Genomic DNA, 25,949 nt, shown 5'->3' on the forward strand with positions numbered 1-25,949 from the left:
ATAGATTCACTTCAAAACCTAGTGGAGATTTTACAGAAACAATTAGATGAAGAGAAGAATAAAAATCATTTGCTAGAGACTACTTTAAAAGAGGAATATTTTAAGAATTCATGTTGAGAGTCTTTCTGAAGAATGGCTAAAAAGCAAAGGTCATGATGACACAGCAGGCTTAGTAAAAATGCAGACTTGGCAAGGACACTGAATCCTTGAGTGGGAGGTTGTGCGGATAGCAGGATGTGAGTCCAGATAAGTAAGCTGAAAGAAACCATATGGAAGAGAAAAAGATAAGACCACAGTGATCTCATGGAATAGCTCCCACCAATAAGGAGCTCAGCTTTTGCAATATGTATGAGCTAATTAGTAGTACTATAAGTATGTGTAGATTATTACAATAAACGAGGCTTGCTGACCACAATGCCGTGAGGCTTGTCTCCCGCGACTCCACCCAACATCTGGCGCCCGAACAGGAGAAGTTGCCTTATGCGACGGGGGAGTTGCGTTGGGTTCAGGTCCTGCAGCTAGAAGGACGGCGAAAGAGGTTGCGTACGGCAAAAACGTAGCACCCAGCTGCGTCGTGTCTATCAACCTCCGCGCCCGAGCGACCGCACAGGCGGGCTCGCCGATACGTGCTGCCGAAGCCTGGAGGGGCTAGCAACGGTACCGTAAGTATGGAAAGGCAAGCAGCACAGGAACTTTTTAAAGCCCTTTTGCTTAAGCGTAATTTTAAAGGGATTGATCTTGATAAAGACCTCCCCGTTCTTTTAACGCATGCGCGCTCTTATGGTTTTTTCACTGACCCCCACTCCATTCATGAATTAAGTCAGTGGCGCGCGTATGGGGATGAACTTTGAGATCTTGTCTTAGATGACGATAAGCCAGCTAAAAAGATTTCTAAACTATGGAGAGTTGTCCACAATGAACTTTTAATGGTACAGGCAGAGAAAAAAGCGGCAGAAAAAATTAAGATTGCTCAGGATCGGAACCGTCATTACGGCGATCACAGTGCCTCTGTTTTCTCTGGCCCACCTAATCCCCCCACCTTTGCTACGGTTCATGTACCGCCTGAGGCTCTTGCCTCTGAGTCGCCTTCCGCGCCTCCCCTCCCCCCACCTCCTACTCCTCCTACGCCTTCCTTGCCGCAGCCTGCTCTGCTGCGGCCCTGCCCGCCGCTCGAGCCGGCCCGGGAGCTGCCACAGCCTGCTCCGCCGCAGCCCCCCCCGCCGCTCGAGCCGGCTCAGGAGCCGCCGCAGCCTGCTCCTCCACCGCCCTTGCCTCACCTGTCTCCGCCGGACTGTTCTCGTTCGCGAAACCCCTTTGTTAGCCCTGAGCCTGTCCCTGGGGCAGAGTCTGACCTCGCGGAGGCCATGGCTAGGGGACATAGAGAACTCTGGGCTGCGGTTGCTCGTGACGGCTTACAAAAGGGTGATTCTGACATGCTAGCGGCTGCACAAGACAGCGTGGCGTTCCCTGTTTTATTTGTCCCGAATCCGCAAGGGGGCGGCAATGTTGCGCAGGTGACTAATCTTGATTGGAAGCTGCTAGCGCAGCTCCGAGCAACGGTGGGGAATTACAGTGTAACCAGTGAACCAGTTAAACAGATGCTTGATTATATTTTTAACGCTTTTACCCTTCTTCCTGCTGACATTAAAGGCATTACTAAGCTCATGTATACCCCGCATCAGCGACTGCTTTTTGAAGCTCGCTGGAGGGAGGAAGCCGCTGTTACTGCTGCTGTCCCCAGGCCAGCGGCAGATCCCTTGACAGGTGTTACAGTAGCTGAGCTCATGGGTGAAGGGGATCACATGAGAGTAGAAGCCCAAGCGGCACTAGGACCTGCCAAGCTACGGGAAGCTATGGCAGTTGCTAAGAAAGCAATGGATAAGGTCCGAGCCCCAGGTGGGATCCCGATGTATATGAGCATTAAACAAGGCAGAGAGGAGTCTCTAGGCTCTTTTGTTGACAAAGTTATGGAAGCCATTTCAAAAGCTGGGGTTCAAGAGCATATGCATGACCCGTTGCTTAAACAATGCCTTTTACAAAATGGCAATCAGGCCACCCGTGCCCTTATTACTTCCACCCCAGGGGATTGGACTGTCCAGCAACTTTTAGAAAAAGCTGTGACCATGCCCACTGGCTCGCAACTATTCTTAGCACAAGCCTTAGAAAAATTAGGTGAAGGGCTTAAAGAACAGGCTATCAGCTCTCAAAATCAGGTTATGGCAGCCCTTGCTCCTCTCCAAGCGGCAGCAGCACGTCCTCGCCCAGCTCCAGATGGCCCATGAAGTGTTATCGCTGCGGGACACCCGGTCACATTCGTCAAATTCATCGGAATTTATGGGGGCGCTACAACCTGGTCTCCCCAATCCGGCTATGTTGTCCCAAAACTGGCCTCTTTTAATTATAGATCTCAAGGACTGCTTTTTTACTATTCCATTGCATCCAGATGACACCAAGCGCTTCACCTTTACCTTACCTGCCCTGAATAAAGGAGAACCAGCTAGGCGATTTGAATGGACTGTATTGCCACAAGGGATGAAAAACTCACCTACTTTGTGCCAACTGTCCCCTATGGGTTCCGGCTAAATGGACTAAGCCTGTTGTCACTGATGAGCAACCCACAACAGAGGAAGGCGAGAAGAGTACAGAGGAAGATCTCACAAATCCTGCAGGAAGTTGAGCAACGGTTTCGCGTTACCTTCCTTGTGGAATCTGAACAGGAGATAGAGGATCATCTCCTTCCACATCTGCAGAGACACTTTTTACGCTTTTGCCAATCTGCTTGCTTTGCATGTAATTGTAGTGATCATAAGGCGTGGGTAAGATTGTTTTGCGGAGGTTGTAATTTACAGTGGTGGGTCCACCAGCGACATCTATCAGAAGGGTTTTGGTGTCAGTCTTGCAGTTTTCACTGGCACCGTGAGACGGCTCAAGGAGCATTAGTACAACTCACAGGCAAAAATATCATTGACAGTTTGCAATTAGTTGAAAATCTTGAAGATCTGAGACTACGAGAACTTGCGTGGTCAGTACAGCATTTAACAAAAAAGATCTTGGCCAATAGCTACTCTGTAGTTTTGCAATCCTCCTGCCAATTAAATATTGGGGTCCCCATTCAGTGGCAAGTTGAACCAAGAAAGTGGGATCATGTTTGCCGGCGGTTTAAGCATCGTGCTGCTAATCGCAGGCTCAGTAATGGGTCACAACCTTCCCTACCCTCCCAAGGTGTTTGACCCTAGAGATAATATCTGGGTCTCCTTGGCACGCGAATTAAACACCACAACATTCTGTGCCTCCTTAGCCACACCCAGTACTCCATTTTTAACATGCTTAGTTGGAGTACCATTAACAGATAATACATGGCACAACTTTGTAATCGAGACCCAGAAGCAGTTCAAACCTATTTGGCCATTGAATTCCACAAAAAATATTACTCATGGGCTACTAGACTATGATATCTGGGATGATAGACTCCCGGTGGGCCCTGAGCCACAAGAAATAGAACTAGTTGATTCCCTTAACGCTACAGCCTGTATCTATATTAATAGTTCACGTAATTTATGCCAAGAGGGCAGCCTTAGTGGCTGTCAAATGAATACATCCAACCCCACCTGGATTAATCCTGTTGGCAATGCTTCACAGTGGGACTTAGAATGGTGCAACGTTACCGTGAGAAATCGATCTCTTGCAGCCCCTGGAACGTTTTTCCCTCGAAAGTTACCCAGAGGGTTTTTCCTAATTTGTGGGAATCGTGCCTGGTCAGGTATCCCATCCAAGCCTGTAGGTGGGCCCTGTACCTTTGGCCAACTGAGTCTTGCACTTCCACAGCACCATCCTAATGCTACACACCGAATACGATGGAAGAGGTCTTTAGCAGAAACTATAACATCTGAATGTGAGGATGACCTCACGTTATGGAGCAAATTAGAAGTGCTTTTTACCTCCCTTTTTGTTCCTGGTGCAGCTGCGGCACGAGCCCATCGTCACTTAGAAAAACTGACATGTTGGGTAGTTAAACAAGCAAATGGTACCAGCCGAGTGTTGTCTGAACTTGCAGCAGACCTGAGTTCAGTCCAGCACGCCCTGCTTCAAAATAGAGCAGCTATAGATTTTTTACTCTTAGCCCACGGCCATGGCTGTAAAGACTTTGAAGGAATGTGCTGCATGGATCTTGAAGATCATTCTAAGTCCATCCACGCCGAAATTAAGAATTTGATTGAACACTCCCAAAAAATAAAGAAAGACTCCGGATTTTTCGGATTAGAAGGACTTACAGAGTGGATGGGCCTGGAAGGATGGATGAAAAGTGTGATCAAATCTTTAATGCTATTGCTAATAATTGTTTTGCTTGGTTTACTTATGCTTAGCTGTATAATGTCATGTGTAAAAAATTTAATTTTGAAGTCAGTCAATATGACTATGATCATGCAAAAAGAAAAGGGGGGAAGTGTTGAGAGTCTTTCTGAAGAATGGCTAAAAAGCAAAGGTCATGATGACACAGCAGGCTTAGTAAAGATGCAGACTTGGCAAGGACACTGAATCCTTGAGTGGGAGGTTGTGCGGATAGCAGGATGTGAGTCCAGATAAGTAAGCAGAAAGAAACCATATGGAAGAGGAAAATAAGACCCCTATGTTTGCAGATCTCATAGAATAGCTCCCACCAATAAGGAGCTCAGCTTTTGCAATATGTATGAGCTAATTAGTAGTACTATAAGTATGTGTAGATTATTACAATAAACGAGACTTGCTGACCACAATGCCATGAGTGCTTGTCTCCCGCGACTCCACCCAACAAATTCACAGAATACTGACTCACCAAAAGAGACAGAGGAAAAGGAAACTTCTCACATTAACCAAATATACCCCCAGAAAGAACTAATGCTAGTAAAAAATTGTGGGGAAAACTGCTGCCCTCGTATAAGACCTCTGATTAAAACAGAATATAATTATATCAATGATGAAGATCTTGAACCGCATATCACCACTAAACAAATACCATACACTGCTATTGAATCGGCTAGATTAAAAAAGGAGTATGGGCGGCTCCCCCACGAATCTGAGACGGAATATGTTTTCCGAGTGTCCCTCACTGGAGGAGACCAAATTCAATTAACTGAACAGGAGGCCAGTGGATACTGGGGACATGGAGTTTTCTTGACAACAGGAGACAAACGTGGCACATGGTCCCTGACTCAGCGTGCAGCTTTCTGGGCTGGGGGACTCAATCCTTTAGAAAGGGGAGACCCTTTAGCTATAGTTGGTACCCCCGATCAACTTCTAGAAAGCGTCCACAAAGCTGCCTGTCTGAAAATGATCCACGAAAGGAAATTAACTCCTGGATATGAATCCCCCATGCAATTACCTGTGAAACCTGAACTGATGACCCCTTTAATTCGAGGCCTTCCAGAATCACTCAAACCTACAGCAATTGTCCTTCAAAAAACCATAGCAGCTGTAGGTCCCGTAGAAAGGCTGGATAGATTCCTTGGAAACCCGAGCGACCGAACTGGATCTACCGATCCTGGGTTTACTCCATACTCAACCCCCTCTCAGCCGCCAGGTTCACAATTGAATTCACCTGCCGGTGATCGCAAAGTTTGGACATGGAGTGAGGTTGCAGAAGATCTGATTAATTACAGTAGAAAATATGGACCTATAAAAATCCCAGAGGAAAAATCAGACAAAACAAAAGGTGTCAGGTACATTTGGGCTCCTCATAGTGAAAAACCAGAGAATGTAAAACGGATCTCTAATCGTCAGCATTGGTGGTTATTAGGTATCAAAAAAGGGGTCCCCAAAGATGTGATGGACGGCTTACCCCTAGATAAATTGAGTAAGGTAGTGTCTAACTGGCAGTGCCGAAAACCCATCCTACCGAATCCGTCAATTCAACCCAGTGCACCCCTCCTCCCTCAGAATCTGGGCAGTGAGTCAGAGCAACCTCTCCCTCAAAGTCTGTGCAGTGAGCCAAAACGACCTCTCCCTCAAAACCAGGGAAACTAGACCCTCCGTCTCTTGTCAGTGGGCGAAGAGACGGAACATGGGTATACCTGAGAATGCTCACTAAAAATAAAACAGGAGATATAATGATCACAGCTATTACAGGCCCTAAACGGGCACCTGTAACTTTTCTGATTGACACTGGAGCACAAATTTCTGCGCTGACAAAGAAAGATGCCCAGAGGTGTGGAATTGTTCCAACAAAGAACCGATATTGTGTTTTAAATGCCTTGGGAATGCTCTCACTACAGGGACCAAATGATCCTAAGAATCCTGCACACTACCCTGGACAACCTGTTTTGGTAGACCTTCCTACTCTAAGAGAAGTACCACTAGTGCTAAAAAGCCCTCTGAATAAATATGCATGGGTAGCCTCTGATGCCCTAGGGAGAGAGCATCGGATACATACACGCTGCATAATTCCATCATTCTAATTTTTCTGCCTTTGGTGGCAGACTCTGTTGTGTTTGCTTTTCACAGAAGAACTCCGAGGGACGTGAAGAATCCGGCATGGTCCCTCAAACAAGTTAAATTGCTGATGCAAAACAATGTCTCAGAAGTTCAGCCAGCTTGTTCACCTTTTCTGCAAACTTCATTCGAGGGGTGGACAACCTGGTTGCAAAAGCGGAACCCTTCTAAGAAACGAACGCAAAGAGACATAACCGGTGTTATGGGAACAGGATTGGGAATCTTAAATAGTATTGATTCAGAAGTACTAATGAATAAATTGGCTGCCACAACTACAGATTTGACTAAAATACAACAACCACTACAGTCATCCCTATTAGCCTTGGGAAGCCATCAGTGGTTGTTATCAAACATATTACCAAATTGGGAAAAGGTAAATGTGAATGACCACAAATTGATAATTGACGCACTCGATGCTACACAAAACGTTTCTTTGGCTCTCAGCTGCATCCAGGCTCAATTATGGATGCAGTCAGTTGCTGCCTCAATTATAAGAGAAGGCGAAGAAGGCACTTTTCCTACTGAAATTCGGAAAATAATCTGGGACAGTGCCACTGATTTTGAAAGAGAATTCCAATCCTGGTGGAACTTAGTAAATTTTACCTACGATCCCCTCACAAACACAGCCACAGCCTTTGTACTGACCATACGTAATGCTTCAGTGCATTTGATATTCCCTGTCATTGCATTAGGGCTGAACCATGATGGAGCTGTTCTCTATCCTTTCGAGCATAGTGAATGGGCCTGTCAAATTGGTGAGAAGTGGCAAACTGTTAATTTAGAAACTTGTATTGTCCGAGAACAACAAGGGTTCATCTGTGAAAGTAATGTAATTAGAGCTTAAGACATTTGTTTAGATACAGAACAAAATATCTGTCATTTTGAAATTCATCCTAACGAAATTCCTGAAACAGTGCTTGTCTATATAGGTAATGGATGTGCATGCTTAAGAACTGCTTGTGATAAAATATTTGTAGAAAATGTAGTAGTAGATACTAAAAATCATTCACATTTTTGTGTTTGTAACTTTACTAAAATCATAGGATGTGATTTTTTATATTTAGCCCCAGTTACTTCTTATCACCTTTTATAGTCCAATTACACACTGATTCACCAATTATTGCCTACCCCCATTGGGATGAACCTTACTTTGGTAAAGCAATTGTTGCTTCACCAAGATTTAATTGAAATTTTGGAAAAGATCAAGAAAAATGGACAGAAAACCTTGGTAACTGTTCATCACAGTGTGAAAGAAATACATCGTGTTCTAGAAAGGGTAAAGAACGATGCTGAACACAGGTGGTGGGATACTCTTTTTGGGTGGTCACCCACTGCTACAGGTGTCCTGAACAAATTGTGTCATCCCATCATTGTTCTCTTGATTTTGGTTTTGATTGGTTTTGCTTTATCAGCAGTCTTATACATCATGAATTGGAGAATGATGAAACGGCTAACACAATTGACATCTATAATAGATGTCCACGTCCCATCCACTGTGGACATCTCCAAGGTTGTTGACACGAGACGAACTACACGAGTATTAAAATAAGATGTGATAAGAAATTAGAGGTATTTTGATTAAAAAATTACATGTGTATTCTGATTAAAAAATTATTTACTTCTTTCTTTTGTTTCCTTCTTTTTCTTTTCTTTTCCTTCCCATGTTCTCTACCCTTTTCCGGGATATGCTACCAACATTGACGAGTCCTGAAGACTTCACAACAACACTACGAAATTGTGCTGATGGAGCTCGCTTGACGACAATCGTGAGTCACGGGGTGGTGTAAGAGACGGTCCGAAAATCCCTCATCTGCCTCACGATCATCGCCGAAGACAGAGACTGAACACAGCAGTCCTGGCCTGGCTGAGGTGGGATTGTCTGTCAAGTGTTGCCTACGGGTGTGCCCACTGGGAACTGGTACGCATTCCTGAGGAAAATTAGTGCAGGTCACAATGGACTGCGCTGTTCTTGCTGCCCAGGCGGGAAGGACTGCGCTGAAGCGGAAAGGAATGACCTGTCCTGTACACCTCTCCAGTACACCTGTCTTGTACGTCTGTCCTGTACCTGCTTCCCAAAGCAACGGACCCCATAACAATGGCTGTAGATTTCCCAACCTCTTGGCCAGTTGCCCCTCGCTTCTGAAAAGGACTATAAAGGGACTTTCTGAAATAACCAAGGAGGAGATCTCCCCACGGAAGGAAGACGAATCTATTGGTGGAAGACCACGAGGACTTCGTCTCATCCGTTGGTAGCTATTGCCCCTCTTTTTCCCCCTCTCTACTTTGTTTTTCTCTCTCTCTCTCTCTTACTCTCTTCTATTGCATTACTGTGTTGTGGGCCCTTAATAAAGGTGCACTGTTTTGATTAAAACTGAAATCTCTTGTGTCCTTTTACACTCTGAGATCGATAAATGAACCATCATGACCCCCGCTTGCATTAGCGGATCGTGACAGGTGGGCACTGAAAAAGCAAAATGAGGTGCATTATCAGGGTGTAAGGGAATGGTAAAAAAGCAGTCTTTCAAGTCTATGACAACGAGGGGCCAATCGAGAGGTATCATCGCAGGAGAGGGAAGTTCAGGTTTCAAGGCACCCGTTGGCTCAATGACTGCATTTACTGCTTGCAAGTCATGCAACAGTCACCATTTACCACTTTTCTTGGGAATGCAGAATACAGGAGTGTTCCAAGGGCTAGAGGATGGCTGTATGTGTCCTTCCGCTGCAGACGCCCTGCCTGAGACAGGCAAGACGAACGGTAGACCAAGAACCACAGAAGATACTGGGTCATCTTCAAGACCATCCTCATCATATTTTTCCAGTCAGCAGGAGTGAGAATATAGGCAGAACTTAATGTCTGTAGATATGTAATGAGTTTCTCAGAAGTTGTACCTGTGTCTTGCGCCAGTCTGCACAACTCCTTCAGGACAGAGTACTCTACATCTTTATAGGATGGAGTCAGATATGGGAGGACCCTGTCCTGATCTTGTGTAGGGTACAGTTGCTGTACTGCCTGGGCATCACAAGATGCCGTGTCTGAATAGCTATTCAAAGTAATGGTCTCCGGATGGGCAGCAGAGCTGGCTGGCAGGTCCTGGGGTGGCCTAGGTGGGGGGGCGGCTTGGCCTGGGGGCCCGCATGGGGGCAGGGTAGCTGCAGCATTCCAGAGGCCCTGCGAGGGCGGGGGACTAGTTGGAGAGGCCTTGATGTTCACCGCGGCTGTAGGGATGTCCTCATCCAAGGCCGGGAGGCCACAGTCAGCCACAGCGATTGGCAGAAGTGAAGTAGCCGTGGAGGGGGGCTTGTGAAGCAGCCGTAGGGGGGCTGGTGATACAGCCGTGGGGGGGGTGTGTGCCGAGAGGGCGGGCGGCGAAAGAGGAGGTACTGCGGGAGAAGCCGTGGGCGGCGCAGAGGCTGTAGGAGAGGTGAGGCTGGGAGGGCTGGGAAGCACAGAGGTCGCGGGAGGAGTAGGCAGCACAGAGGCGAGGTTGGGCAGGGCGGAGGTGGGGAGGGCAGGAAGTGAGGGAGCTCTAGGACCAGGGGGAGACTGGCATGTGCAGGAGCTGTTATGCAGGAATGCGTCTCCCTGGGACACAGCTGCCGAAGAGGGCAGCTGTGTGGAGGGGGAAACAGGTTCCAAGGGGAGTGGGGCAGCCAAACCTGCATTAGATTCTGTGAGAGCTGCTATTATAATTCCCCAAGTCGAGAGATGACTGGACGCACAGACATCACCTGCACTTGCAAGATAGAAAAGCTTTTGCCCAACTGTTTGCCAAGCATCTAGGTGATAAATGCTGGCTGGCGGGAGATCTTTGATATGCGTAGAAATCCAATCTAGGAAAGAAAGTAATTTAGCATCGGAAATGTCTCTGTTCTGCCTTCGTAAAAGCTGCCGCACCGTCTCTAGGGTCTGTCTCTGCTCAAGGGACAGCTTAGTACCCATTATTAACCACAGCTCACTTTAAAGCGTTGAATGCGCGTGCTGAAGTTTGATGAGGTGAAGCTGAGAGTTTGCTCGGATTGTCTAAGCGTGCCGATTTGCCGCCGGAGCTCGCCGCCAGAGTTCATCATAGGGATGCTCTGCCTGGAGCCGCCGTCGGAATCCTTTGCGTGGGCTTGGACGCTGCCTGGGGCCCCTGTGGGGGGTCTGCGGGAACCGGTGTAGGTCGCGGGCCGGGGCCACTCCTGGGGCCTGGGGTCTTCGGTCCTGGGCGAGGTCCACTCTTTGTTGTAGTGCAGTCATCCGCGTTTGGGCACCAGTTGTAGCAATACGGAGCAGTGAGGAGTCCCCAGGCAGGTGCAAAGGAGGAACTTTATTTACAAAAAGCACGGCCTTTCTATGCCGTTAGTCAGTTGTCAATTTACATATTTTTAAAGCACAACAAACCAAATTTAACCAACACCAATACACTACAGTGCGGGCACAAGGCATTCACGCGGTGTGCCTCACTTCCTCTATTCTAGCTGAGTCATTCTCTCACAGTCTATTTCTACTTGGGCTAAGTAACAGGCCGGAGCCATGATTTTACCAGGCCTTCCCTTTACAAAGCTTTACCTATCGGTCACATCTAGGTGGTCCCTGCTTATGTCTTCCCCTTCCTTCCTCTTCCACAACTGCCACTAGCCTCCTCATTCCTCGCTTATAGTCTTCTTCCTGATTACTAAACACTCTCCATGCCTCATCTAATAAAATTTCTAAATTCCTCCCATCCATCGGCTGCAGCTTTTGAAGTTGATGCCTAATATCCCCTGTAGATTGGTCTAAAAATAGGGATACTAGTTGCTGCACTCCTACCTCAGACCCAGGATCCAGCGGTGTGTTACAGCGCATCGCATCCCTCAGTCAATCCAGGAACTTGGATGGTGACTTGGAAGGACTCTGCTTAACTGCATACAATGCTGACCAATTTATAGTTTTAGGAATTGCTCTCTCCATTCCTTTTACGACCCATTCTTGATAGGCTCGTAATGTTGCCATTTTTGCCAACCTATTCGGGTTCCAATTTGGGTCTTGAAGTGGAAAATCCTCCTTCACATCCTCCTGTCTTGACTTATGATAATCTTCTGCCAAATCTCCTGCTGTTTTAAGATCAACCGTTTTTCTGTTTCTGTCATTGCTTCCAGCAACAATTGTATGTCACTCCAATCAGGGTTATGTTGTTTCATAATAAATTTTAAATGTTTTGTTACACTTACTGGATCATTTCGATAATCTTTTGCAACCTTTTTCCATGCATCCAAATCAACTGTGGAAAAAGGCACCTTGATCAGCATTGTATTCCCTTCGGGTCCCACTGCTGCTCGAAGGGGGGCTTGTAACACATGCTTCCTTGTTTGGGAGGAGACAGGACTGACCAGGGGAGTGGGAGTTCTTTCCGAGTCTGCATGCTCCTCCTGTCTCCCAGGGGGAGGCTTAAACAAATCAGTTAGTTCTTGCTCTTGTTCTGGAGCCTGGTAAATTTTATCTGATTTTTTACACCTCTGGCCTGTATTGCATGCCAAGCAGCACCGCTTAAGTTTACCTTTACTGGCTTTATTTTCTTTTTCAAGGGCAAATATCATTAGATCTATGGGTGGCCTGATTCCACAGTTTCTTTGCCATTCAGGGTGGTTTCGGAGAGAAAAGAACACATCAGCATAGGGCACATCCCATTTCCCTTCTCTTCTTAAAAATAACATCAATTGCAACAGTGTTATAGTCTAAAGTTCCACTAGGTGGCCACTTCGCTCCATCTTCCAGTTTGTACAGTGGCCACCACTGGTTACAATATTTAACAAGAGTCCTTTTACTTTCTGTACCCCCAGTTCCTACAATCTCTTTCCAATGTGCTAATATGCAACCAAGCAGACTCGCTTTTGAAATCTCCTTGCTTTGGCCAGTTCCCATCTCACCTTTTACCTTTTTCTCATTGTCCCTTTTTGCTTCCACCTAAACCTCTCTTCACAGACTTTCACTTTTTTTTCCCAATCCTCTTCCCACACACTCCAAGCTTCGGAGACTAGGTACTTCCTCCCACACACAAATTTCACAATATCAGGTTCAGAGTCAGCTTGATCGTTATGTGCCCGAATACACTGAAAACATACAGCCTGTTGCCTGGCAGAAGAGCAATACCACCGTTTTCTGCAAAGTTTACTCTGTAACAATACCCATGCAGAGTGCCACCCCATTTGTGAGTTCAAAGTCCTAATACAGCCATACATAAAACAAGGGATCCCAATTATTAGAGTTAAATTAAAAAAGGTAAAGTGTTCTGGTGCGGGATGTTCCCAGTCTAAGGCCAATATTTGTCCTGCAGGAGATTTATATCCTCCTTTTAAATAAACTCGTTAGTCTCCCCTCGTTATCCAACAACCTTCCTCATTTACAAAATCCCAAGGGTCATGGCCAAACCACTGAGGGAGAAGGGTCCCCTTAATCTCCTATCTAGCCACTATTCCAACTTAAAATAACATACACCAAACAAACAACAAAACATTTACGCAAACAAAACATTTATGCAAACATGCAACCCCACAAAATCATAATACACTCCAAAACAAACAAACAATCAAAATTCAACATTCATTCCACACACACGTTACACATTCCTTGCTTACCCTCTGGATTCATTCAATCCACCCCCAGGATCGCTAGCAGCCGCCCATTGGTCAGCGAATCTCTTCCACCGGCTGCCCTAGCCGGTTGCTTGCAAGGCCCTGTCCTTCCCAATATAGGGACTATGCTGGGCACCAGACGTATCTGCGTGACTTACCAGCAGCCCTGGACAAGCGTACAACTTACAGGCTACCTATATCCTCAACATACTGTTTATCTGCAACCGTGGCAGGCTGTTGTCTGTCCCCACAGTGAGCAGCCAAGGAGCGGAGTTCCTCCAGGAAAAACCTGGGGCACGCCTAGGACGTCCACCCCTCAGTCAGTCCTGCAGCCGAACAGAGCACCTCCTGCCTGGCTCACCAAAATGATATGCAGAAAGACTCCACAACTCGTAAGTTGTAAAGTAGGTATGTTTATTCAGCACTGAGGCGCACGGGGGATCTCTCCTCCAAAGGCATGCGCACCGTCAGCAACACTTGTCTCTACATTTATCCCCTAAAATGTTACATATGCATTAAGTTTCTCAATACACTTATACATATTCATATCCTCTTCCTGAAATTATTTGCATAGTCCTTAGTCATCATTATGTGAGCTTCAAGCATGCGCAGTGCCTCCTGGTGGTCATAGGCTGGGGTCTCAGGATGAAGTAAACGAGTCTTCCTCAGGGCTGCACTTTTCACCTTTCCTTGTCGCGCATGCTCTCTTGGCTCCTGGCCCTAGTCTAAACCACTAGGATGGTTTCAATGGGTTTAGGGTCCAAAGAGCAGGAACTAAGTCACAGTTGCTTCTTTTTATCACTAGCCCTGCATCCTTCCATCTTGCTTGACAAGCACAATAAATGTTAAGTAAGCTATATGGTACATGTTTAGCAAGCAATTTTAAGCAAGCACTTCCTTAACCCTTTATCTCCCCTTATCATGTGCAACCACAGCCTTGATGGTAACTAAGGCCCAAAAGCTGACAAGGGGAGGATATCTGATTGCTAAAGTTTCATATCAGGTTAAAGCTTTGTTAACTGAAAGAGCCTCTAAGTGGATGACCAGCACTCGGTTATTACAGTATGAATCTTGTTTAATGGAACCGGAGGATTTAGAATTGAAAAGTGGGGAAGGGTTTAACCCAGCCTCCTGTGTGAACGGCCCTAAAGAGGGGGGCCGGGAAGAAACCCATGACTGCATTCAAGTGATAGATCTCCAGACCCAGGCTAAGATTTACGAGACAGTGCCTGGCCTGAGGGAGAAAATGTGTTTATTTATGGGTCTTCAAGGGTGGTAGAAGAGAAGCAAGTTACAGGATACAGCTTATGTTATTGTTAATGGACAGGAATTAAAGGAAAGGGGGAGGTTATTGCCCACATGGTCAGCTTAGACAGCAGAGCTGTGTGGGCTTGTGAGAGCCTGTGAATTATATCAGGACAAGATAGTGAATGTTTTTACTGATTCTAAATATGCATATAGGGTGATACATGCATTTAGGAAACTATGGGAAGAAAGAAGTTTATTAACCTGCAGGAGAAAAATGTTAGCTCTTGAGAACTTAACCTCTCGCCTATTGGAGGTGGTGAATTTACCAAAAAGAGTGGCAATAATACATGTCAGGGGACATCAGGCAGGGTGCTCAGAGGAGGCAACAGGTAACCGACTGGCTGATGAAGAGGCTTGGAAAGCTGCATTGCTGCCAGAAATCTCTAAGATCCTCCCCTTGTTCCCAGTAACCTCACTGCTGCCAGAGAAACTGTCTTTTCCACCAGAAGAACTTGAGATAATTAAAGAGTGGGGCAGAGGAAAGAGGGGATAATTGGTTTACAAGGGATGGTAAACAGTGGATATCAAAAGCTCTGGCCTTACAGTTATTGAAACAACTTCATGAAGGGAGTTATTGAGGCTCCCGAGGACTGGCAGAAGCCTTCCTCAAAATGTATGTTGCTGTGGGTCTTTTTACTCTGGCAAAGCGAGCTATTGAAGTTTACTTGATTTGTGCTAAAACCAATAACAGGGTTATAAAGAAAATTGCCAGGGGAGGGAGGCCTTGGGCTGTACATCCCTTCCAGAGATGCCAGGGGGACTTTACCAAAATGCCCAAGTGGGAAAGTTTAAATATCTTCTGGTAATAGTATGTCAGCTAACAGGGTGGCCAGAAGCATTTCCAGCCATTTCAGCAACTGCAGGATCAGTTATTAAAGTATTTTTGGAACAAATAATTCCAAGATATGGGATTGTGGAAGCAATAGACTCAGATAGGGGAACTCATTTTACAGGAAAAATTCTTCAAGGGGTTATGACTGCTTTAGGAATACAATGCAACATCCATACCCCCTGGCACCCCCAGAGCTTGGGCTGGGTTGAAAGGATGAATAGAGAAATAAAGAAACACCTTCTGAAACTGGTGATAGAAACTAAGATGCCATGGGTACGGCTCTTACCACTGGCTTTAGCAAGAATAAGGGCAAGACCCAGGGGAGATATTAAATTATCTCCCTTTGAACTGATGTTTGGAATTCCTTACCCTTGTAATTCTCAACCTAGTGGGGGGGGGGGGGGGGGAGGGGTAGAGATAAGTGATGTATATTTAAAACAATATGTGACCAGGATACTGTTTCTTGTGAAATCTCTTCAACAGTTGTTGTAACCGCTGGACTCTGTCTAGCAGGCTGCTGCTGCCTGAAAGCTAAACGAGGGTTTCCTGGTTTCCTAGGGCCATGTGATTAATTGCATCCCGGAGTCCATTTTGGACAGCCCTGCGATCTGGCTCCAGCAGCTAGCAGCGTTACAACGCAGTGGATGGTAAAGAAGGTAGAGAAGGGTCTCTCATGAGGGTTTGAGATGGCTTTAATCACATCTTGTCCCGGCGATGTTCAGAGGTAGAGAGAACAGCATGGTCTGGGTGCGGGATGGTTTTGTCAGGGGCCATGGGGCGGTTCCTGGGCGGGGTTTGGGTACAGGAACAAATAGGGAGAAACCGAGGGAGTGGCCAAGGCTAGGGAGGAAACAGGGGGAACATACAGAATCAGGTGGTTAATAGGCCACCACAGTGTGCCGGTTTGGACAAATTTGGAGGAAAATATCCTCTGATAGAAGGCAGGTTACAACCACCCCTCTCCCACCAGGTTCGGGAAAAAATAAATTTTCCTCGGAGGAAAGTGAAAGAGATAAAAAACCTATTTATTTAACAAATACACAGGAAAAGGATAATAATGCTAAATAATAAAACCTCTCGCGGTGGAGAGAAACCTGGGAAGATTTCATAGTCCTTCTGTACGTGTGGTCTCTCTCCTCCTCCTTGGAGCTGGGTTGGTGTGGGCCCACCTCCAGGGCCTCGATGGAAAATTCTCCTGATGTGTTCTGATGTTGAAACAGTCCAGAGGAGAAGAAGGGAAAAACCGAAGACCCAGGAAAACAAAGTTCAACTCTTCGTCTCCCTCCAGAGAAAAGGAGCCGAAAGCTGGCTGAAAAGAAAGAAGGTGCAGCAGAACGCAGAGGAGTGTGTATCTGTGTCCTTGAACAACTGTTTTGAACAGTTCGCTTGGTTTTTCTCTCTCCCCCCCTCTCAGGCTCAGTTTAAAGGCACAGAAAGGCACAGGATTCATTTTCTGGGCATAGAGCAGCGATAGGGGATACAACATCATAAAGTCACCCCAAGACAGACAGGAAGCTCAGCTGGCACAGACCCTGCCTTTGGACTTTGCTGTTCACAACATCCAGCCAGGAGATTGGGTCCTAGTTAAGAAGTGAAAAGAAGCACCACTGGTGGCGAAGTGACGCAGCCCATTCCATGTGTTACTGACCACAGAAACAGCCGTCAAGACAGCTGAACACGGGTGGACCCATCACACTCAGGTCAAGGTCTCTGAAGCCCTGGAGATTTGGATATCTCAGCTGGAGGAGAAGGACTGGAGGCCGCGACTGACACTCCGCAGGAGTGGACAGGAGCAGTAGCCTGTGCATCGACATCGGGGGAAGCCCCGTGTGCCTACTCACAGACCATCTGCTGAAATAGTCTGTATGAGCATCTTTAGAATCTCCAGTCATTGGGGGCTAATCCTTGCTGTCATTGTTTTCTTTATGTTAAGCTGTTTCTGTGCCTTCACTCGCCACAGATGGTGCAGAAGACAACGTGACAGTGAAAATTAGGTTAGGATATTAGATTACATCATTAGAATGTTTCTCTTAATAATCTTAACTTTATATTGTCAGTTAGGTTTGGGCCAAAAGTAGGAGAATAATTTTTTTAGTCTTAGGAGAAGAAGTAGCAAAAACCTTTAACCTTAGCAATTGTTGGGTCTGTGGAGGGCCAGGAGGATCTGAAAACTGGCCATGGGTGACCAGCCCAGTCGAACCTAAATGAATGGGATTTTGGGGTGAAGAAGGAAGTCCATGGCTACTTCATTCTTCTGAAAGAAGCATTTATTGTTTAAATAGAACAGGAGGTGTATACGTGGGAAAAAGTGTTTGTGACTGGACTTTATCTTTGAGTTTATCTATTAGCAGAAGAAGGGGGAGTGTGTAGAAAATTAAATTACTCAAACTGCTGTTTGAAAATAGGTGACAGTGGAAAAATGGTGAAACAAATAACAAAAGGAATAAGAAAGTTAAGACGTACTGGTCCAAATATGGAAAGGATGGGAATGGGACATGTTTTTGTAGTTAGCTGATGGACTAGAGGTTAAACAAATGCTTTTTTTCTCTTATGTGCTGTAGCAACTCTAATCTTTTTACCATGCATGATCCCCTGCTTAGTGCAACTTATTCAACATGTGATCAAGGGGATGCAGGTAGTAGCCATGCCTATAGATCCAGAGATGGCTACAAAAGGTCAGAAAATTATGTCACTGCAAAACCAAAAAAGACCCAAGAACAGAAAATTAAGTCACTAATAACTAAAAAGTTTGTAAAGACAATTATTAAAAAAAATAAAAGAGGAGGTATTGAAAGGAATGAGGGACTTGTCTTTACAAACAAGCTCTGGGCCTGCTGGTAGATAAAACTAGTACTGAGAGATAAAAGAAACAATGAGAAGGATTCCACTGATTGATGAATGGAAAGAAAGAGATTTGTCTTTACAAATAAATTATAGGTCTGCTGATAAATGAAATTGGATATTGAGAGATGAAAGAAACAATGGGAAAACCATAAAATTCAATAAGAACTAAAAATAAAGGGGGGGTTATACATTAGAAGGGAACCTTAGGCATTCCGGGAAGTCTGTACCTCTCAAGTACCTCAGCCAATGGGGAAAGAGAGAGGGAAATGCGGTCGGGAAATTAGGATAAAAAGGAGGCTGCGCCCTCCAAAAATTTGAGAGACCCCAGGGGAAATGTCCCATGGCCTCTCCCTTTATTCGAATAAAGTAACAGGACTCCTCTGTCTCCTTTTTGGACATAAACCTCTGTTGTTTGTGGATTAATTTTCCTGACAGTACCTTTATCGTCACGCACTGTATTTTTATTTACTAGTAGTTCTTTTGTTTTATTCCCGTGTGGTAAGTAGTCTGTTTAAAGTCTTATGTCTGTTAAATTTGTGTCTATTAAATAAATAATTCATGTTGTAATAGACCTAATTGGCCATTATTAAGAACTTGCGAGTGAGAGCAATCTGGGGTGTAGGCCGCCCCAAACAGAGCTACTGCCAGAAATCTGAGTCAAAGGCAGGACTTGTCTAAGCTCTTGAGCTCGTCTCCATTCGTAACACTCTTTCTCTTTCTTTTTCTTTCTTTCTTTCTTTCTTTCTTTCTTTCTTTCTTTCTTTCTTTCTTTCTTTCTCTTTGCCTCTTTCATTATTAAATAAAATATATCATCTTTTTTTGGCACCAACATCTAAGCTCACTTGGTTTTAATCAAGTTTTGGGGTATATTTTGAACCTTTCTGGGTTCGATTTGTTTTATTCACAGAGACTTAGTTTTCTTTGCTCTTGTGTTAAGACTGAATTGTAAGTCATATACTTGTCTTTGCAAATTTAGGAGTGTCATGTGGATGTATGTGGTTATTGAGGTTTATCATCTTCACAGAATCACACAGAATCACAGACTGGGTCAGGTTGGAAGGGACCACAGTGGGTCATCTGGTCCAATCTCCCGGCCCAAGCAGGGTCATCCTAGAGCACATAGCACAGGATTGTGTCCAGATGGTTCTTGAATATCTCCAGTGAGGAATACTCCACAACCTCTCTGGGCAATCTGTTCCAGTGCTTGGTCACTGTGATGCCTTAACAAACCTAGAAATAAAACAACACACTTTGAGATAATATTAGTATAGGAGGTAATATAAAGTCTGGTCTTTATTGGAGGCCTCCAGGGGCAGATATGGAAAGTATCCACAGAATGCCCACCCCTCCCCCCGGGTGAATACGGTTTAATAAGTTTAGCAAATTAGCATAATTGGCAAAAATCACCAATTAGAGACATACGTGGTGCTGCAATTTCCTCCGGTTCAACCCTCTCTGAATCCTCCCTCAGATGGAAACTAAACTTTGTTTATGAAAATGTCTTGAAGAGCTGTTTTTTGGCGTTGGTTCCCAGAAAGAACCAAGATAGGATAGGTGTGGGAGACAGATTGGGGCCTTGTACCCCCCGGGGCTTGGAGCTCTGGAATATGTTTTGGCTTTCTGGCTAGGGAAAAGGTAGGGAAAAGTACTGGGACTAGCTACTAATACAATAATAGGCTACAAATATATGTGTAAAGAATACAGAGGAAAGGAAAAAGGCAAAAATCATTCGACATCAACTGCATAGGAAATAAGTTCTTCCTCATATTCAGGTGAAACTTCCTGGGCATCAGTTTCTACCCATCAGTGTAGGAGACCGGAGGAATGGTTGACTGGCTCAAAACAACCAGGTGGGAAAGCAGTGGGGAAACAGGGCAAGCTCTGTGTAGGTGGGGTGGCCATTGCTCCTCCCCACCCCTCCTTGAGACTTCTTGCACTCTGCTGCACAGCCCATGTGTATTTGCAAAGTCATTTTCCAGTCCGCACTGTCATGGGGGCAGTAGAATGCCTGGGGCCACCTTAAGCCCCAAAATGGTGCCAAGAACATTTCTGGATCTGTGTAAAGTGCAGGAGCTAGACTTTTGGAGGACTCCAGGGAACCAGAACGGATAAAAAGACAGTTGGGTGTGTGCCACATGCCACAGTTGCTACCCTGGATTTAAAACCTGCTGAAACAATGCTGTATCCTAGGGTGGTGACTATCTACCTCTCTTTCTGTTATGATCCGGTTATTAAAATTTTTAGAGAGATGCCTCTGCTTGAATTAAGGTGCAAAGGAGACCATATACTGAAGTCAATAGTATGGATTTTATTTAACAGTAAATGTGAGAGAGAGAGAAAGAAATAGAAAAAGAGGTGGTGGGGGGAGAAGAAAGATAGTGACAGAGAGATTAAGTAGAAAATATCATCACTTGTTGAGAGTCTTTCTGAAGAATGGCTAAAAAGCAAAGGTCATGATGACATAGCGGGATTAGTAAAGATGCAGACTTGGCAAGGATACTAAATCCTTGTGCAAGGAGTTGTATAAACAACAGGATGTGAGTCCAGATAAGTAAGCTGAAAGAAACCATATGGAAGAGAAAAGATAAGACCACAGTGATCTCATGGAATAGCTCCCACCAATAAGGAGCTCAGCTTTTGCAATATGTATGAGCTAATTAGTAGTACTATAAGTATGTGTAGATTATTACAATAAACGAGACTTGCTGACCACAATGCCGTGAGGCTTGTCTCCCGCGACTCCACCCAACATCTGGCGCCCGAAACAGGAGAAGTTGCCCTTATGCGATGGGGGAGTTGCGTTGGGTTCGGGTCCTGCAGCTAGAGGGACGGCGAAAGAGGTTGCGTACGGCAAAAACGCAGCACCCAGCCGCGTCGTGCCTATCACCTCCGCGCCCGAGCGACCGTACAGACGGGCTCGCCGATACGTGCTGCCGAAGCCTGGAGAGCTAGCAACGGTACCGTAAGTATGGAAAGGCAAGCAGCATATGAGCTTTTTAAAGCTCTTTTACTTAAGCGTAACTTTAAAGGAATTAATCTTGAGAAAGACCTCCCCGTTCTTTTAACGCATGCGCGCTCTTATAGTTTTTTCACTGACCCCCACTCCATTCATGAATTAAGTCAGTGGCGCGCGTATGGGGATGAACTTTGAGATCTTGTCTTAGATGACGATAAGCCAGCTAAAAAGATTTCTAAACTATGGAGAGTTGTCCACAATGAACTTTTAATGGTACAGGCAGAGAAAAAAGCGGCAGAAAAAATTAAGATTGCTCAGGATCGGAACCGTCATTACGGCGATCACAGTGCCTCTGTTTTCTCTGGCCCACCTAATCCCCCCACCTTTGCTGCGGTTCAAGTACCCCCTGAGGCTCTTGCCTCTGAGTCGCCTTCCGCGCCTCCCCTCCCCCCACCTCCTACTCCTCCTACGCCTTCCTTTCCGCAGCCTGCTCTGCCGCGGCCCCCCCCGCCGCTCGAGCCGGGTCGGGAGCCGCCGCAGCCTGCTCCTCCACCGCCCTTGCCTCACCCGTCTCCGCCGGACTGTTCTCGTTCGCGAAACCCCTTTGTTAGCCCTGAGCCTGTCCCTGGGGCAGAGTCTGACCTCGCGGAGGCCATGGCTAGGGGCCATAGAGAACTCTGGGCTGCGGTTGCTCGTGACGGCTTACAAAAGGGTGATTCTGACATGCTAGCGGCTGCACAAGACAGCGTGGCGTTTCCTGTTTTATTTGTCCCGAATCCACAAGGAGGTGGCAGTATTGCGCAGGTGACTAATCTTAATTAGAAGCTGCGAGCTCAGCTCCGAGCAACGGTGGGGAATTACGGTGTAACCAGTGAACCAGTTAAACAGATGCTTGATTATATTTTTAACGCTTTTACCCTTCTTCCTGCTGACATTAAAGGCATTACTAAGCTCATGTATACCCCGCATCAGCGACTGCTTTTTGAAGCTCGCTGGAGGGAGGAAGCCGCTGTTACTGCTGCTGTCCCCAGGCCAGCGGCAGATCCCTTGACAGGTGTTACAGTAGCTGAGCTCATGGGTGAAGGGGATCACATGAGAGTAGAAGCTCAAGCGGCACTAGGACCTGCCAAGCTACGGGAAGCTATGGCAGTTGCTAAGAAAGCAATGGATAAGGTCCGAGCCCCAGGTGGGATCCCCATGTATATGAGCATCAAACAAGGCAGAGAGGAGTCTCTAGGCTCTTTTGTTGACAAAGTTATGGAAGCCATTTCAAAAGCTGGGGTTCAAGAGCATATGCATGACCCGTTGCTTAAGCAATGCCTTTTACAAAATGGCAATCAGGCCACCCGTGCCCTTATTACTTCCACCCCAGGGGATTGGACTGTCCAGCAACTTTTAGAAAAAGCTGTGACCATGCCCACTGGCTCGCAACTATTCTTAGCACAAGCCTTAGAAAAATTAGGTGAAGGGCTTAAAGAACAGGCTATCAGCTCTCAAAATCAGGTTATGGCAGCCCTTGCTCCTCTCCAAGCGGCAGCAGCACGTCCTCGCCCAGCTCCAGGTGGCCCATGAAGTGTCATCGCTGTGAGACACCCGGTCACATCCGTCAGTCCTTGGAATACTCCTATTTTTGTCATACGCAAGAAGTCTGGTGCGTTTCGCCTTCTACATGACCTCCTGCAGTAAATCAACAGATGGAATTTATGAAGGCGCTACAACCTGGTCTCCCCAATCCAGCTATGTTGCCCCAAAACTGACCTCTTTTAATTATAGATCTCAAGGACTGCTTTTTTACTATTCCATTGTATCCAGATGACACCAAGCGCTTCGCCTTTACCTTACCTGCCCTGAATAAAGGAGAACCAGCCAAGCGATTTGAATGGACTGTATTGCCACAAGGAATGAAAAACTCATCTACTTTGTGCCAACTGTCCCCTATGGGTTCCGGCTAAATGGACTAAGCCTGTTGTCACTGATGAGCAACCCACAACAGAGGAAAGCGAGAAGAGTACAGAGGAAGATCTCACAAATCCTGCAGGAAGTTGAGCAACGGTTTCGCGTTACCTTCCTTGTGGAATCTGAACAGGAGATAGAGGATCATCTCCTTCCACATCTGCAGAGACATTTTTTACGCTTTTGCCAATCTGCTTGCTTTGCATGTAATTGTAGTGATCATAAGGCGTGGGTAAGATTGTTTTGCGGAGGTTGTAATTTACAGTGGTGGGTCCACCAGCGACATCTATCAGAAGGGTTTTGGTGTCAGTCTTGCAGTTTTCACTGGTACTGTGAGACGGCTCAAGGAGCATTGGTACAACTCACAGGTAAAAATATCATTGACAGTTTGCAATTAGTTGAAAATCTTGAAGATCTGAGGCTAAGAGAATTAGCGTGGTCAGTACAACATTTAGCAAAAAAGATCTTGGCCAATAGCTACTCTGTAGTTTTGCAATCCTCCTGCCAATTAAATATTGGGGTCCCCATTCAGTGGCAAGTTGAACCAAGAAAGTGGGATCATGTTTGCCGGCGGTTTAAGCATCGTGCTGCTAATCGCAGGCTCAGTAATGGGTCACAACCTTCCCTACCCTCCCAAGGTGTTTGACCCTAGAGATAATATCTGGGTTTCCTTGGCACGCGAATTAAACACCACAACATTCTGTGCCTCCTTAGCCACACCCAGTACTCCATTTTTAACATGCTTAGTTGGAGTACCACTAACAGATAATACATGGCACAACTTTGTAATCGAGACCCAGAAGCAGTTCAAACCTATTTGGCAGTTGAATTCCACAAAAAATATTACTCATGGGCTACTAGACTATGATATCTGGGATGATAAACTCCCAGTGGGCCCTGAGCCACAAGAAATAGAACTAGTTGATTCCCTTAACGCTACAGCCTGTATCTATATTAATAGTTCATGCAATTTATGCCAAGAGGGCAGCCTTAGTGGCTGTCAAATGAATACATCCAACCCCACCTTGATTAATCCTGTTGGCAATGCTTCACAGTGGGACTTAGAATGGTGCAACGTTACCGTGAGAAATCGATCTCTTGCAGCCCCTGGAACATTTTTCCCTCGAAAGTTACCCAGAGGGTTTTTCCTAATTTGTGGGAATCGTGCCTGGTCAGGTATCCCATCCAAGCCTGTAGGCGGGCCCTGTACCTTTGGCCAGCTGAGTCTTGCACTTCCACAGCACCATCCTAATGCTACACACCGAATACGATGGAAAAGGTCTTTAGCAGAAACTATAACATCTGAATGTGAGGATGACCTCACGTTATGGAGCAAATTAGAAGTGCTTTTTACCTCCCTTTTTGTTCCTGGTGCAGCTGCGGCACGAGCCCATCGTCACTTAGAAAAACTGACATGTTGGGTAGTTAAACAAGCAAACGGTACCAGCCGAGTGTTGTCTGAACTTGCAGCAGACCTGAGTTCAGTCCAGCACGCCCTGCTTCAAAATAGAGCAGCTATAGATTTTTTACTCTTAGCCCACGGCCATGGCTGTGAAGACTTTGAAGGAATGTGCTGCATGGATCTTGAGGATCATTCTAAGTCCATCCACGCCGAAATTAAGAATTTGATCAAACACTCCCAAAAAATAAAGAAAGACTCCGGATTTTTCGGATTAGAAGGACTTACAGAGTGGATGGGCTTAGAAGGATGGATGAAAAGTGTGATCAAATCTTTAATGCTATTGCTAATCATTGTTTTGCTTGGTTTACTTATGCTTAGCTGTATAATGTCGTGTAAAAAATTTAATTTTGAAGTCAGTCAATATGACTATGATCATGCAAAAAGAAAACGGGGGAAGTGTTGAGAGTCTTTCTGAAGAATGGCTAAAAAGCAAAGGTCATGATGACATAGCGGGATTAGTAAAGATGCAGACTTGGCAAGGATACTAAATCCTTGTGCAAGGAGTTGTATAAACAACAGGATGTGAGTCCAGATAAGTAAGCTGAAAGAAACCATATGGAAGAGAAAAAGATAAGACCACAGTGATCTCATGGAATAGCTCCCACCAATAAGGAGCTCAGCTTTTGCAATATGTATGAGCTAATTAGTAGTACTATAAGTATGTGTAGATTATTACAATAAACGAGACTTGCTGACCACAATGCCGTGAGGCTTGTCTCCCGCGACTCCACCCAACAATCACTCCATTATGGAAGGTATCTTTTCAGCTTTATACCGGCTAGCACTTGTATTTCAATGCCTTAGAAAGCCTCGAGCAGCCTTGAGAGGTAGCACGGGCAATCTAGCACTTTAGTAGCTCTAAAATCGGTACCTGAATCAGCTGCAGAGCAAATACCATCAGCAGAAGCAAAGAGGGAGAAATATAGCTCCCTGCTCGCTCAATTCCCTGCAGTTAGAAGCCTTCAAATGAGACAGACGACCAGAGATGTTTACAGGAAAGTAGCTGAGCTGAGAGAGGGCGTTTGCCTCCCCTCGACCATCTTTATTAGGAGAAGGGGAAAGGGGAGGACTGGGGGCGGGCCCGGGGTGAGCGGCCAATCAGACACTGCTGAAGAGTCTGAGTTACATTTGGCTTTGCCCACGCTTGGAACAAAGGAGCTCAGAGCACATGTCTTTGGGAGGGGGGAGGGGAAGATCAGAACAGGCAGCAACACTCCATGGATCCCAACTGCATCCCGTTGATCCTCTTCTTCTGGTCTTGGTGGTGAAGGTCCTGCAAAACACAGAGTTCAATGGATCAATATCTGTTTGGGCCAGGTGGGAATGCTCAGGGACCTCCCCTGGGGGGGGGATGGAAGCAAGTTTGACACTGTCTCTTGCAACAGGCTCTGGATCTGTTGCATCACTTTGCATCACGTGCAGTCCCCTGCTTCAAGGCCTCAGGAATCAGTCTGGGGGTTCTTTGGGTGTCTTTGATGGTTTATGACACCTCAGCTGCCTCTCATGTGAATGTCCTGTGTGTATATGGCCTTCCT

At 45.9% G+C, this 25,949-nt stretch overlaps 1 protein-coding gene across 1 annotated transcript; it reads left to right on the plus strand.

The window, feature by feature from the left end:
• The first annotated feature begins 1,266 nt into the window (after window positions 1-1,266).
• On the plus strand, window positions 1,267-22,993 carry LOC116437430. Its single transcript, XM_032095082.1, has 3 exons — window positions 1,267-2,311; window positions 22,601-22,650; window positions 22,812-22,993. The coding sequence occupies exon 1, from the start codon at window positions 1,365-1,367 to the stop codon at window positions 2,280-2,282; it is 918 nt and encodes a 305-aa protein (XP_031950973.1). The 5' UTR covers window positions 1,267-1,364; the 3' UTR covers window positions 2,283-2,311; window positions 22,601-22,650; window positions 22,812-22,993.
• Window positions 22,994-25,949: the final 2,956 nt, after the last annotated feature.

This window comes from Corvus moneduloides, chromosome W (assembly GCF_009650955.1).
Source record: "Corvus moneduloides isolate bCorMon1 chromosome W, bCorMon1.pri, whole genome shotgun sequence".
Taxonomy (NCBI): domain Eukaryota; kingdom Metazoa; phylum Chordata; class Aves; order Passeriformes; family Corvidae; genus Corvus; species Corvus moneduloides.

Coding starts and splice junctions, on each gene's coding strand:
- LOC116437430 (XM_032095082.1), top strand. CDS start 1,365: ATGGCTAGGGGACATAGAGAACTCTGGGCTGCGGTTGCTCGTGACGGC.